At 41.9% G+C, this 15,862-nt stretch overlaps 1 protein-coding gene across 1 annotated transcript; it reads right to left on the reverse strand.

Annotated features, from left to right (window-relative positions):
* Positions 1–4,759: 4,759 nt before the first annotated feature.
* csnk2b (casein kinase 2, beta polypeptide) lies at positions 4,760–13,013 on the reverse strand. The gene is made up of 7 exons (XM_080862747.1): positions 12,874–13,013; positions 12,143–12,224; positions 10,693–10,795; positions 9,989–10,104; positions 8,362–8,437; positions 7,761–7,950; positions 4,760–5,689 (listed from the first exon to the last, which is right to left on the reverse strand). Exons 2-7 carry the CDS (start codon positions 12,212–12,214, stop codon positions 5,599–5,601), a joined length of 648 nt encoding a protein of 215 aa, XP_080718873.1. The 5' UTR covers positions 12,215–12,224; positions 12,874–13,013; the 3' UTR covers positions 4,760–5,598.
* Positions 13,014–15,862: the final 2,849 nt, after the last annotated feature.

Genomic DNA, 15,862 nt, shown 5'->3' on the forward strand with positions numbered 1-15,862 from the left:
CCTAGATCGCCACCATGGCAGACAGTTGGTATGAGGTATTTTGTGCCGTTTTCTCCAAATGTGGCTCTGTGCATTATTGCCAAATATCTTTGCTTTGGTTTCGGCTGTCTGAGACAATGTTCCAGCCAAAACAATTCATACTTGTTTCTAATTCTGCAAGCATGAACTTTACCATTTAACATGCTAGCTGCGGCCTGTAGAGTCTGACATATAGCTCTTGGTTTCTCTGAGCATTGCACAGTCTGACTGAACTGACTGGAGAATGGTCCACTCCTGGTAAATCACTGGGGCATTTTGTTAACACACCTGGATGCTACAGACCAGCAAACTGCCAAAACTTCTGCTTTTGTGGTGGTGGTCATACTTGGCTTAAATCCCAATAAGTAATGTGCACTGTCTTGAGAGTGTTTTGAACAGTGCAGATGACAATGTAACAGCAATTATGTGGAAAATAAAACAAACGAAGAAAAATCTGATGTTTTTTCCCAGCTAAACGTGCGTCCAGCTATAGAGGACTGACATATAATGTAAATAAAAACAAATCCTTGCCTGAAGTGGCCTTGAATTTCCCCCCGAAAAAAAAAACAAAAAAACCCCCAAAAACATAAATAAAAGGGTACACGGACTGAAAGGTGTCAAGACATTTTTGCAAAGTACAGCAAGCAATGGAGCTCCAGAGTGAATCTTCTAACAAAGGAAGATCATTTTTAATCTGTAACACAGATTTAGACGGGGTTTTGTTTGTTTTTGTTAAAATGCATGTGTCCTCAGTGTTTGCGGTGAACATTTTTTCTTAACAGCTCGATCTGCTTTGGAGTGACATCATGAAACAAATAAAAAAAGAAACTCAGATGAAAATGGTGCAATGTTGTCTCTGGGTGTGGCAGCGCAAAGGGCTTGATATTTCACATCACTACAGTATTAGGAGCTAAACGAACCAGATTATTCCTGTGGAGACTGTCTCAGGGCTTCTTTTGGCTCCCGGGAAAACAAACTACTGTTACAGAAAAGTCTGTTTTTCCCCCAGGGTCTGTACGTCTCAGCGTATTTCAAAACAAAGTCGGAGATTCCTTTTCACTGGGCTGAGCTAAGAGGAGGAGGAGACGAAGGGCAGGTCCCAGGATGTGGTTTGAGGTTATCCTGAGTCATGAAGGAACCTCCTCTGGAAAATCTTACATGCTATGGTCAAATGAAGACAGCTCAGCTCTGCCACCGATTTAGCCAGACGGCTGCTGTGCAGAGGGGAAAAACACTGAGTCACACATAAATACGACCATATCACATATCCCACATATCACTGTGGGAGCACAGTGTCTGCTCCCACCCCCACAACCTCACCTGCAGTCAGCCTGGAATCCAGAGCCACACCACTGTGCCAGCCTCTCTCTTCACATGTTGCCTCCTGTGAGATTCCTGACACCCCTCCCCCACCCATCACCTTCACTCAATACCAGGTTGAGATGCAAATGAGGAGACTTCACTCAGGCAAGTCTGCTGGACCAGACGGAGTGAGTCCCCTTGTCCTCAAGACCTGTGCCCCCCAGCTGTGTGGAGTCTTTCATAAACTGTTTATGCTGAGTCTGAATCTGCAGAGGGTCCCGGTGATGTGGAAGACATCATGCCTCGTCCCTGTACCAAAGACGCCTCGTCCCAGTGGCCCCCAGGATTACAGGCCCGTGGCACTGACCTCCCACATCATGAAGACCCTGGAAAGGCTCATCCTGGACCAGCTGCGACCCATAGTAAGACCACATCTGGATCCCCTTCAGTTCGCTTATCAGCCTCGTCTCGGAACAGAGGACGCCATCATCTACCTGCTCAATCGTGTCTACACCCATCTGGACCAGCCGGCGAGCACTGTGAGGGTCATGTTTTTTGACTTTTCCAGTGCTTTCAACACCATCAAGCCGACCCTCCTGGGTGATAAGTTAGCAGCGATGCAGGTGGATGCTTCTCTGGTGTCCTGGATTGTTGATTACCTGACAGGAAGACCACAATATGTACGTCTCCCACAGTGTGTGTCTGACAAGGTGATCAGCAACACAGGGGCACCACAGGGGACTGTCCTCTCCCCCTTCCTCTTCACCCTCTACACCACAGACTTCAGCCACTGCACAGAGACCTGCCATCTTCAGAAGTTTTCTGATGACTCTGCGGTGGTTGGATGCATCAGCAGGGATGATGAGACAGAGTACCGGGCTGTGGTCGACTCCTTTGTCACGTGGTGTGAGCAGAATCATCTGCAGCTCAACGTGGCAAAGACCAAGGAACTGATCGTGGACTTCAGGAAGACCAGGAAACACTTGACCCCTGTTTCAATCCAGGGGGTCAGTGTTGACATTGTGGAGGACTATAAATACCTTGGAGTACACATTGACAATAAACTGGACTGGGCTAAAAACACCACAGCACTTTACAGGAAGGGCCAGAGTCGTCTCTATTTTTTGAGGCGACTGAGGTCCTTCAACATCTGCCAGAAAATGCTGAGGATTTTCTATGAGTCTGTTGTGGCCAGTGCGATCCTCTATGCTGTTGCATGCTGGGGGAGCAGGCTGAGGGTCGCAGATGCCAACAGACTTAATAAACTGATCCGTAAGGCCAGCAATGTTGTGGGGATGGAGCTGGACTCCCTCAAGGTGGTGTCGGAGAGGCGGATGCTGTCCAAGATAAAGACAATGTTGGATAACACCTCCCACCCACTCCATGACATGTTGGTCAGTCACAGGAGCTCGTTCAGTGAGAGACTGAGATTACCGAAAAGCACCACTGAACGACACAGGAAATCATTCCTGCCTGTGGCCATCTCCCTGTACAACGCATCCACTTAACACACTGTTTGCTGCTACAACTACACATGTTTCTTTTCCAAATATTTATTTATAAGTGACTTATGTATGTATGTATATATATGTATATATTGTACTATTCTTAGTTAGCGTATTGTCTGTCTTGTCTTAATGTTGGTTTAAAATGGAGCACTGTAACAAAAAATAATTTCCCCCAGGGATCAATAAAGTATTCTGATTCTGATTCTGATCACGGTGTCCTGGGTGTCTTTTCAACTTACCCCGAGTGTGCATACTGAATGTTTTCAGACTAAAAGATGTGTTTTACTCACTTCTAACTCCAAATACGATTTTTCCATGTCCCTAAAAGTTAATTTAAGAATAACCACAGAAGCATGACTGAGATCTTATGACTTTTTCCATGAAATAATTGTTTTCTGCTTGTGTTAGACCACTGCAGCTGTTGTTCAGTCATGTGAAATGGCACCAGAACCACACCCAGAAGCAAGACATCCAGCCCTACCTCCATCACTGAGGGAAAACACCTCATTAGCTCCAACATCAAGCACAATTCAGTTAGTTTACAGTCAGTCTGCATAATCTTATAAATTCATCTGGCTGCTTTAAGTGGATGAAAAGTTGAAGAAGAGGACTCTCTACTGACTCTGAGTGGCCAGAAAACTTTGGTGCTAAATAATAATAAAAAGGAGGACAGAAGAATATGAAAAGAAAATAGAAGTTTATTGAGAATTCTGAATCCTGCTCACCCGTCCACAGTAGCAGAAAGAATACAACAACACAGACAAACAATTAGTTAAAATCTGGACACATAAATACGTTTCTCTTGTATCATGAAATCCAAAAGCAAAAATCTATCGCAGTCATACCAACATAAGACAGGAGTGGAGGGAGCGCCGCCGAGTGTGTGCCCCCACTGTTTAGGAGACGCCACCTGCCTCCGAGCCCAAACATAAACAAGAAAAGAAAGACGGTGCTGTGGTGGAGTGAGCTGAACTTCTGAGGCCCAGGCAGTTTGAGATGAGAAGACTGATATCTCATGTTCATGTTAAATCTAAAGCTACAGACAGGAGGAGATGACTAGCTAAGCTCTTCCGAGACTACGAAGCCCTAGCTTGGCTCTGTTTGGCAGCAACAAATCCACCTATGGGCATCTAGTTTGTTAAACAATGTAAAGAGAATTTGGCCTTTTTAAACCTCTCATCAGCACCTTGTGATACACCAGCTCTGCATGGAAAAAAAAAAAAAAAAAAAAAAAAAGCATCCTTTAGCATTATTACTACTCTCTTCGTGGCAAAATGTGTTCAAAAAGTGCGCCGTTGTTCACTGACTTAGTTGTGTGTGTGTGTCTAATGAGGCTTATTCAGACTTTATGAAATGAGAGTAACATAATTCAATGCCAGTACAGGTGAGCAGTCTGAAGAGGAATTACGTGAAACTTTACCTGCAAACTGAAAAATATATACCATCTAAATACTGTTGTCTTTTACTTGACCCTTTTGAAAGCCTGAATAAGCTCATTTGAAGTAACACACTGGTATCAGCACACTGGACGTCACACTTCACACTGCTAGTCATTATTCTTCTGGTTTTTGTTCTGATTGAAACAAACTTAAGCTCGCACAGTAACGTCTGTTTATTAAGGTGCAAACTGCTCGTCGTGGTGAAAACCTGGAACTCCAGTGGACTTTACATGGGTTGAAACTGGCACACAACCGCACACTTAATGAGGATTTATATAATCTGAGCAGACTCAGCTTTGTTGCTGATCTGTAACCACTAGAACAGAGCCAGGATACCTGCTTCCTTATTGAGTTTAAGCTAACCGTCTGCCAGTATTTGCTTCATATTTACCATAAAAGCATGAGCGATATCGATCTTCTAATCTAATCACTGCCAGAAAGCAAATTTCCACACTATCCAGAATATTCGGCTGTTTCTGTATCAGAGATGAAGCTACACGGGAGGGAGGGGTGGGTGACAGTACAAACCTGCTTCTGCAGGACGTGATGGGTAGAGGAGGGTGTTGTTGTTTGACACACGCACAGACAGCTGGAGAAAAGACACCAACTTGTTACAATTATCTGACGATTCATAAATTGTCTCATTTGACCTATTTCTAGTTCATCTCCTCTAACCATGGAAAGAAAGAGAAAAATCAGACACTCGAAAGGACAGAAACAGCTCGGGTGTTTCTCTCTACTTTAAGGCAAATTTAACAACGATGGGCCAAATTTTACAAATCAAAAAAGGGAGGGGGAAATAAAACTGTCTCTGCGAGTGCCAGCCTCCATCGGGGTTAGGTGGGACTAACGGTGGAGACGAGGCATCGAATGACAGAAGGTTTTACCACCACCTTTACCAAACTGTGCCAAATACACAAATACACTGATCGTACTCTGGTGTCATCCACCGACGACATAACTCCCTCCTCTGTGCTCACAATGCGATTGAACAGAGCCCCCGCCCCCCCCGCCATGTTCGGCTTCCTCTTAGCTTGCCTTCTGTTTTTGGCACGGAGGAGTTTGGTAAGGAACGTCTGAAAACCAAATGTGTGTTTGTCTTTAAGATCATGGCTGTGCATTTTTTCTCTCGCTCACACTCAAAGGGAAAAAAAAAGAAAAAAAAGAAAAGATCTTTTCATTTGCCCTAATCTAAATCAAAATAATACAGTCTTCTTCAGGGTGAGGAGGGGGCACATGAAGAGCTTTGAAAAATGCAGGTGACCCCTCTCCATCCTATAATAACTCTTTCCTCTCTGGCTTCTCTCTCTCCCCCCTCAGTCCTGGGCGCTCTAGCGGATAGCCTTGACGGGGCTCTTGAAGCTTGAGGCGGCTTGCAGCTGCAGCTGGTAGGCCATCGGGTGGATCTTGAACCCATAAAGCCTGAAGAGGAAGAAGAAGAAAAAGATGATGACAATGTTTAGACTGATCAGTCATGCATTTTCTTTAAAGGGAGACGGCGCTGACATTTGATGACAAACATCACACCACCCTAACTGTGTTCTATGTAATACAAACAGACATCACAGCGTATTGACACAGGATCCAGGAAAGGATGTGCAATCGTTGCCATCTAGTCAGCCTGTGCACGTAAGTACATTTGAAATAAAATAAAAACAAACATTATACTTGTGCTATTTGCACAAGTATAATGTTTGTTTTTATTTTATTTCAAATGTACTTGATGAGTATTTTTGTGACTAATGACCAACAGCAGGGAGAACAAGAACTAACGTCAGAAGGTGACAGTGGAGGCAAATCAAATGAAATGTATGTCCAGTTTCGAGCACTAGGGACAAGCTCAGGGATGTCAAACTTATTTTACATTGTGGGCCACATACAGCCCACTCTGAACTTAAATGGACATTTAAATATTTAATCCCTGAGATTTATTTAAAATACTTTAATAATGCCATGTTTAATGCAATGCAATTTTGAAAAACAAAAGTAATTTCTACAGTAAAGTAAAATTCTATGCACTTGTTTTAAAGCTGTCCAGTGGGCCAGATTGGAATCTTTGCTAGGCCAATTCTGTCCCACAGGTCTTATTTTTGACACTCCTAGGCTAGCTGGTTAGATGAACTGATGGATTTAAACAAAACAACTCAATATGAGAGCCCTGAAGTCAGGCTGTGTGACGTTCACAGCGCAGAGGACCGTAACACAAATAGGAAGAGTAAGCAAACATGTCAAAGTCAAAGTTACCGCCTGACTTCATAGCTCAAATAACCAGCTGTGTGTGTGTCTGTTTGCATATGTCTTTGTCTATGCATCAAAGGAATGGGACTGTGTAACACACAGAGACACACAGTCCAACAGGTTAAACCATTAACAAATGGGCTTAAATGGCAAAGAGAATGACATCAGAGTAAATATAAATAAATATCACAAAAAGCAGCACGAGAACATAGAAACGGGCTGCAGTCTCCACAGCAGCCGAAGGGACAACATATTCTTCTTAACACTGCACCCTGGTTACGGTAAACAGTACAGCATGCAGACAATGGTCTCCAAGGGCAGGCACAGGATTAGTGGACAACCACGCTAATCTGCTGCTAATCTACCAAGAGATGCAGCAGGTATTCACAAACACAGAGAGACTAAACCTTTTCGGCATTAACCACACCCACTCTTTCTATGGAAACAAACAGGAACATACATTTCCAGTGTTGTCCATCTGGGACGGCATCCCATACGACCGATAACGAGCTGCTGTGTTTTATGCACGCACAGGCAAATAGTCAGAGCTAGATAATATGTTGTTAGCATGGAAGTGAGTGAAGGCAAAAGCTTGGTAATGTAAACCATGAGGGAAATCAAACCAAAGAAAACAGTTGGAACAACAAACCTAATGAGCCAACGACAGAAAAACAGCTAAAGCTAAAGCTAATGAGAGACACAAGGCAGCAGGCTCAGTACGAGCCTCAGTATGAGCAAAGAATCAAAGCAGTTACTGAAAAAATTATGAAAAAAAAAGAAAAAAAAAAAAAAGGGTGGATCCTGTCTTATCTGATGATGTTATAAACATGAAAGAAGTAACAGATATTTGTTTTGTTCAGTAAATCTGGTGCACTGTTATTGTTCTTTGAAAGAAAATCTTAATCAGCTGCTCACACTGAGGAAAATCTGAATTGTCAGAGAAAACTGCAATGGGGGCATCTCTAGTGTTTATATTAAGCCATATTATTGTGCAGTTCTGAACTTCACATATTTTGGGCCCTGACACTTTAAAATTAAAATAATAATAATAATAATAATAATAAAGCATGTATTTAAAACACTAAAAAGTGAAAGAAGCTAAGCCAATATCACTATGGAAACTAAGAAAAAGCAGAACTAAAATGAAAACAAAATCAAAATAATCAGTTACAAATTTACAACAAATCTGCCTATGAACATCAGCAGGAGGTGGATTTAGTGCTCGGAGTCTTTACAGCTGAATATCAACGCTAACCTTGGAACAAACTGGTTGGCAGGCCTCTTGGGCCTGTACTCGGGATGAACCATGAACAGCATGTGGGGGAACCCGGTGCCAAAATAAGCTCCATCTGTGTGGTGATGCCTGGAGGACTTGGGTGTGTAGACATCCATACATTTGGGGCAGTACAGCTTCACCATGGCCTCTCCTGGGATGTCTGACAGGCCTGTGAGAAGTGTGGAAGAGGAAGAAACCCATTTAAGTATGAGATCAAGACACCCGAGATAATTGGCAAACAATCCCTTGTGGATCAAAGTTATCCTCACCTGCAGGAAAATCTAGATTCAATAAAAACAAATAGCATTTGTTTTGTACTGATTGGCACAGCCAGCCAGATACAGCTGCTGTGCCTTTTAATCACAGATTTAAAAACAAACAAGCAAACAAAACAAATTTCCCCAAAACTAAATATCACACCCATGAAGAGTTCCTGACTAACTTCGCTGCATCGAGGAGAGACATGCAAGGCAGGGAAGAGCAAACTTTTAGTCACTCGTGAAAGCTGTCTGCCACCTTGTGGTAATCCTTGGGTAACTGTTTAACGCATGCATGAGGGCATTCACATCAGTTTACTCACCAATAGGAAGCATAGGCTGATTCTCACAATAGACCCGGGGGCAGTAGCCAAAGTCTCCCTGCTGATACTTCTCCAGCTGAGCAAGCAGAAATGAGCCCAATAAAGAGTTAATATATGAACAGAAGGTAGCTCCACAATCCTGGGTTAATTCATATCCTGCTGTGTGGAAAACAACATTTGAACCTGAGGAAATTTTAACATGACTGAAATTAATGGGTGACTGTGCTAAAGATTAAAAAAAAGCAAGCAGACAATATTGAATGGACTCTTGTTTGCCATTTTGGATGCGTTGCATTACAGGATCAAGTGATTCAGGCTTCGTCACAGAAACTAGAGACCGATCGTGAGTGGAAAAATTTGTATTCTCCGACCTTTTGTGGTTAGCTGATGGCAATTGTAGGGAAAATGATTGATCAAGTCCCAGAGACGCAAATCTGTCACTAAAGAAAAACATCAAGCGTGCTGCTGCAGTTCGAGCTGTACGGAAACAGTGAAAATTGTGACGCAAACTGGAGAAGGAGAAGGGTTGCCTTTAAAGTAAAAGCTGCACTTTATTCTATATGTTTCAAAAATAAAAAAACTTTTACCTTAAAACGCGAACCTTCTCCACCTCTATTTGGCTTCACACTTTTTCTTACAGTTCAGTAAATATTTACACACAAACATGGAAAACTACAGGGAATCGTGCCAATCACACCTCCTTTACAATGAATTTCACCCAGTTAGAGTCAGAACCCTCCAGGAACTACTGACAACTGTTCAGGCAAAATGTGCACATGATAAACTTTAATAAAGCAGTTTTTCCACATAAACATCTTGATGATTTCCAGAGAATCAGGCTGGAACATTTTCCACAGTTGTGCTTTTTCACATGTAGCCCACAGCAGGAAACAGTCTGCTTTAGATGCATCTGCACCACAAGGACCTGTCTGCATGGAGCACAACGGCCTCTACTAGGAAGTTAACACACTGGACTAGCAGTATTGCTGTTCTCACACTGGTGTAGCATGAAACCATGTGAACTTTGCACAGGAGAGCTGTGCAAATTTTGTGTTTTGTTTTCCTATGCACATGTTGTTGTTGTCAGTTTGTTGAACATGGTCGTAAAAGTGTAATACTGTCATTTTGCATTTTGAACACATTTAATCGTGTTTTCCTACATAAAGTAGACGATAATGACTAATAAACAGGAAAAAATACGCCGTTATGACAGTGTGGAGGAGGAAAAGAATAAAGAAAACACGGTCTTTACTTTTTCTATCAGCACCATAGGAAGCAGATGAATGATTTGTTTTCAGCAGTAAAAAGCAGTGAAGCTGAAAGATTTTGCATTTTATGCCGCTCCCTCAGACAGACAGCTTTTCATGTCCACTTTTATCTTCCTCTGAGGGATGAACCCACCCTCTGCTGCCACACTGGACATTATTTCAGTCAGGACTTTATAGCTGTGAGAGCTGTTCTCCCAACCCCACCACACACACACACAAGATTATAATTTAAGTACAACTATCCTGATTACCACGTATGAGACATTCACATCTCAACAACACTTTACTCCATTACGAGTGGAGTAAAATCTGACTCAAACAACATGTAGAGACAGAACTGGTGGATTTTTGGCACCTACCATCTGTGCAATGCCTCGGTTAGTGAGGATGTAGCGTGCATGGATGAGGCCGTACAGCATCTCAGCAGCCTGCTCAATCAGGTCGCTCTGGTTGGGATTGTCCTCAAGCTCCTCATCTAAAGAAATCAGAAACAGGGAAACTACTCACGCTTTTGACAGTTGGAAAAAACATAAATTTATCAGAGGAAAAGGAAACGCTGGGAATAAAACAGAGAGACTGGGACACATTATGGTTTTCTAAAGGTGCTCCAGCAATAAAAGAGCATGAAACAAAGATGTTCTGAGCAAGTTTGAAAAGAGAGAGGAAACCTGCACAAAGCACCTCAAATCAAAAGAAAGCCGAGATCAAATGTCCCCTCTCATTATTTGTTAATGACAGAAGGAACACATTAAAAGCTCAGGAGATGTCACAGACATGAAACACTCGCAGCTCTTTTAGTCTTACTTCCTGATGTCTGCTGCAGATGGGAGGTGATAAACAGTAATACTTCTGCATACAGACAACAAACAATAAAGCGACTTTCCACTCGCCACAGCAGGCAGCTCCTCATGTTTTGTTTGGCAGATTTTTAGGCCAGATTGGTGATACAACCCCAGAGGGGTTTGTGTCTCCTTCCGGGATCAAATGTGTCACATAAGCAAACACTGACATACCTTATTTACTTAAAACTGAGAACAATGAGTCAGGAATGCAACATACAGACCTGGCTCAAGGTCCAGGATCATGTCTAGAGCCTGGCGGTAGTGTGGAACCTGCTCATTGAGCCCAGTTAGGTTGAATTTGTCCTGGATGTAGTCTTCATCCACCTGTCGTTGGAGAAACCACAAATCAGACTCATTTCAATCCATGAGGAATCAAGTAGCTGTAGGAACAGAACTCCCTGAAAGTTGATTCTGTTCATCTGATCGTAGCGTTTTCAGCAGGAAAAATATTTTAACAATCCTCAAAATGACTTGTTCGGTTTGAAACAGATCCTCCGATTTCTTCACGAAGCTGGATGTGTGATAAAACATTTCTCCAACTGACAACGCACCTCATGAACAGAAATCACTTTCTGGGATTTCCTTACCTGGGTGATTGAGGATCCATCAAGACAGGAGTATGAACTGTTTAACCCTTACAGTGACTGACCCAGACATTTTTTGCTAATTTATTACTATTACTGTGTTATTGATATTTTTAACTTTTTCATAGTTTTTTGTTTTTACACATTTTAGCATTTCTGCACAAAATATTTGAATTATTACACATCTACACACAAGATGTGTACTCTAAGTCCAGAAATGCACACGTAGGATGTTGCCTTTCTCCAGTTTAGAAACTGCTGGGAGAAAACCCAACTGTACACCAGGTAGCTGTAATAAATTTGATAAGCAGGAGTTTTTTTGAAGGTCTCCATCACTTTACTCTAAAGAAATCTGAATTTTTCCTCTTTTGGTAACAGAAATGTTATTTCATTTTCTCATTCTGGCTGCTTTCTTTAGGTGAATCATCAGTCTGCATCTCATCCTATCCCCAACGTCTTCCTCATTCACACCATCCCTCTGCATGTCCTCCTTCAAAACATCCATGAACTTGCTCTGTGGTCTTCCTCTTTTCCTCCTGCCTGCCAGCTACATCTTCAACATCCTTTGTCCAGCATATCCACTATCCCTCCTCCGCACATGTCTAAACCATCTCAGCATCACCTGTCTCACTTTGTTCCCACACCACTCAATCTGAGCCCTCCCTGATGTAGCACATTTAAAACCGAAGGCACACCAAAGTGCTTCACAACAAGGTTAAAACATAAGATATAAGATAAAAGGCTACCGTATATATAACAGAATACAAACAACCCCAAAAAGTACAGACAAAATAAGAAATAAAACATTAGAGCATAGTTTAGAAGATAGAATTACTGGGTATTCATAAATATAAAGGTGGTGGGTATTTATACAGTGGAATATTGGTAGAAGATAAATAACATAAGGGTAAAATACAGGGCATGTGCACTAGCTAATTTCTATCCCTGTCCATCCTTGCTCTTTTTCGTGATAATCTTAGCAACTGCTACTCTGCCACTTCTCTGTCTCCAAACCATGCATGGCCTTATATCACAAATAACCCCGACACTCATGTGTTGTAAAAATATGTCCGCCTTGGTTCCTCACCTCACAGAAAAACTCATTCCCCCGCAGCCCACAGAACCAGGAGATCCATGAAACCTCTTCTGAACTGCTCATCTCTGAAGACCTGAAAAACGAAACAGTAAATTATGAGTGGGGAAAAAGCCAACATTCAACAGCTTCATATTACAGTAGCTAGGTCTGGTTTAACGCGGCACAAAAAGAAGCTGTTCATCTGGTGTGAGCACCTGATTAGCATTGATGCTAACCCCTGGAAAATAATGGGCCATTTCTTGTTTTTTCGATAACGCTATGAATGCAACACTAAGCGTTCACTCACTAAATAACAGATTTAACCGATACTTTCGCCCAACTGGATTGTTTGTTAGTCATTTATTAACCTTTTCTTGTGAAAAGATCATAAAAGTATATCAGTAACAGTCGCTGCTCAAGATCTGTAAAGGCTAAGCCAGCTAACAGGTATTACCTTCTCCCTGTCGTTAGGGTAACTTTTAAAGTTTGCTTTATCACATTTAGCGCAGATTTTCTGTCAAAAACACGTCTAATGAATAACAAAACAATGGGCTAAATCCGGCCTTACATGTATGCTGTAGTCCTGCGTGCCGGGTAACGCTAGCATGCTAAGCTAAAACCAGAAGAGCGTCAATATGGCGCCTGGTACGACTTCAGGCCCCGGAGCGGGGGTCTGCCGTGGCTCTTCTGCCTCTGCGCTCAAACGGCTCAACGGACTGATATGCGTAACAATGCTAACTTACCCGGCTTTCAGCTTTAACAATCCCGAAGAAATCAACAGATCAACAATTTAGCAATCTCACGGGTGTAAATAAGATGGACACCACCTCCCAGTTCACCCCGTAGGTTACGCTCTTCCTCTTCCTCCGGTCTGCCGTCGGAAGGTTCAAGACTTATCGGTGCTGCCGCTCACTGTTCAGTCCCGGTACTGCATGTTCGTGAAAAAGCTGTTTGTTAGCCCTCTTTTCCATCCTGTCTCTCTATAATAATTTATAAAAGTATATAAAATATGGCCCGTTCAAAGTTTTTTTCTGATAACCATCTACTAATGAATACATCAACTTCCATATTATTCTCATCCCTATCCCTAGAATTCTCCTTTGACATTATATCCATGAATTGCTGGATATAATGTCCAGCAATTCATATATGCTCCTCCTGCATATGTCCAAACCATCTCAGCCTTTCCTCTCTTTGTCTCCACACCCCACCAACATGATCGGTCTCTCTCATGTACGTACTCATTTCTGAACTTATTGTGACTCCCAATGAAGTAATGACTAAACATTAAAATGTTTGTCATGAAACTTGGACCTAGAAATTTTAAAGAAAGCACAATTAAAATTTACAAATAAATGTTTTCTTCTGGATAACCATTGTTTGTATTATGGCTTAAAAGTGAGATTGAATCATAGTAAATATAAAGAAAAAGGAAAAAAGAAAAAAAGCTTCAACTTCAGATGATTGTTCTTTCAAATCATTCATTAACCACCATCAAAAATAATCTCATGTCGAGATAAAAGTACAAGTAACCTGCACCTTGTACATTTATCTCAACAAGAGCCGTTCATGTACAGTTATTAAATTTAATTAAAGTGGAGCTACTGTCCTGACCTTCAGCTTATTTTATGCTGGGCCTTAGTGTAGCCTGTGAGTTCATCCTGATTGGTTGCCCCTCATAAGCAGAAATTTTAAACAGCATGAAGGTGTGACTTTTGTACTCTGAGCCAGAGCTGTGGAAAGCTGAGGCTCTCTCTGACATCATACAGAACCATGACTATACCATGAATAGAACCCCCCCCCCCCCCCCCAAAAAAAAATAAATAAATAAATAAATAAATAAATCAAAACAAAAAAACAATTGGACACGTATTTAGAATAGTCTGACTGCGGAAACAAATCGGTCGCTTTTGCTCCGTCCACTAAAAGATAAACGAAAGTTCAGGACAAAATATTCTCATTTCACTAAAATCCTCCAGGAGGAGCAGAGACTCCTGCGAACTGCGGCCGGATGAGCTAAAAATGGACCCAACGCCGCTTTTAGCGATGTGGAGGACATGCTTCTGAGACGCTCCGTGTAATTGAAAGCAGCTCTGTGTACTCCTGTGGTGGAGCCTGAGGTTTTCTCTCAGGGATTGCTTTCACATACGCAGACCTCACGATCAGAAACTCAACATGAACATCTAACACTGTAACAACACATACATGTCACACACAAGCACCACCACCATCAATACAATCTTTCTTCTACCACACAAGCAGGCAGAGAACAATTTTATCATCAAAGAAACAGACGCACAACTTAAATGTTTCCATTAAATCAAAAGTAGTTTATTTAACTTTGCCTTCTCTGTATAACTTTATTATAATAAGACACTTCTCTGCTTGTACATTGCTCCCTTGAACTAAAAATGGCAACATTTGTTTGTGGGAATGTAAGTTGGGGTAGACAAAAACTTAGATACATACCAATATACATACATGTGTGTATATTACGGTTCCATTAATAAAACCATAAATGCTAAAAAAAAAAAAAAAAAAAAAAAAAAAGTCTGACCCACTCCAGGTACCTCAGTAATGCTGGAAACATAATACAATCTTGAGTAATTTTTTCTCTCTTTTATCTGGAATACACTTTTGTTTTTAACATGGGTACATACAATAATGCGCACATCAACATTAAGAGTTAAGGAGGGATGAAGGACTCTTTGAGCCAGTGTTAAAGAGTATAGCTATCAATGAAGAAACCAGTAACAGGCAAGGCAAGCTGCACCCACGTGTGTTCATGCTCAGAAGTCATAGTGGAAAAATAAAATATGTCCAACTTCACTTGCCTGCTGATGAACGTATGCTTAAATTACACAAAAGAAAACCAACTGGTGACGTTTCCCACTGCAGATTCTTAATCTGGATGAACATAAACACACAGCTGAATGTATATATATGTGGATGTATTTAAGAAACAGTAGAATTGTCTTAATAATAATAATAATTGGTTAAATCACTCGCGGGCAAACAAGGCAGAAAAGTGCTCGCCATTCATGTTATAACCCTCTGGTCCCCCACCCTTAAACCCCCCCCTCGTTATTACACAGACACCAGAAAAAAACAAAACCAAAAACAAAACAACCAAGCACACGTACATACACGCTCACGTACACGCACACATACACAAATCATCAAATGCCCTACTCACAACATCCCAGAGACAACCTTCACACTGTTGTCAGTAAACAAACGAACCCCAACTTACAGCAGTGACAGAATTGATGAAGATGTGAAAACATGTTAGTTCACCTTTGCTGTTGTCTCCAGTCTTTCTGTCTCTCTTAAACTTGTGTTTGAGTGTGTAATCTTACATCGATCCCACATTTCCTCACTTCAGGTCAGCATTAATTGTTGCAAGTAAAATCTTGAAAACCGTGCAGCAAACTGCAGAAGGCGACGCTCGGTCACCCCCCGGTTCGGCTTTAAGTCCTGAATTTTAATTTGAGCTCCCGCTTGCTGCCGTCCAAACGAAAACAGCCTTCCCGAGTAAACACGCCTGTGAAAAATACTTCATACCTCAGACAAGGAGTCCTTCTTGGTGCGAGGAGCCTCTGCTACGACAAGCAGAGGGGTGTACAACACTTGGCCTTAGCTGTGTACTCTGGGCCCAGACAGAGTACCCCGTCCTGCTTTATCATGTGTAACTTGCCCAAGTCATTAACACAAAAGAAGAGGAAAAGAACC

The sequence above is a fragment of the Rhamphochromis sp. 'chilingali' genome, assembly GCF_963969265.1.
Source record: "Rhamphochromis sp. 'chilingali' genome assembly, chromosome: 17".
Taxonomy (NCBI): domain Eukaryota; kingdom Metazoa; phylum Chordata; class Actinopteri; order Cichliformes; family Cichlidae; genus Rhamphochromis; species Rhamphochromis sp. 'chilingali'.

Coding starts and splice junctions, on each gene's coding strand:
- csnk2b (XM_080862747.1), bottom strand. CDS start 12,214: ATGAGCAGTTCAGAAGAGGTTTCATGGATCTCCTGGTTCTGTGGGCTG. Junction 7,951..8,361: donor TCAGCCTATGCTTCCTATTG/GTGAGTAAACTG, acceptor CACTTCTCACAG/GCCTGTCAGACATCCCAGGA. Junction 5,690..7,760: donor GCCAACCAGTTTGTTCCAAG/GTTAGCGTTGAT, acceptor CTTCCTCTTCAG/GCTTTATGGGTTCAAGATCC.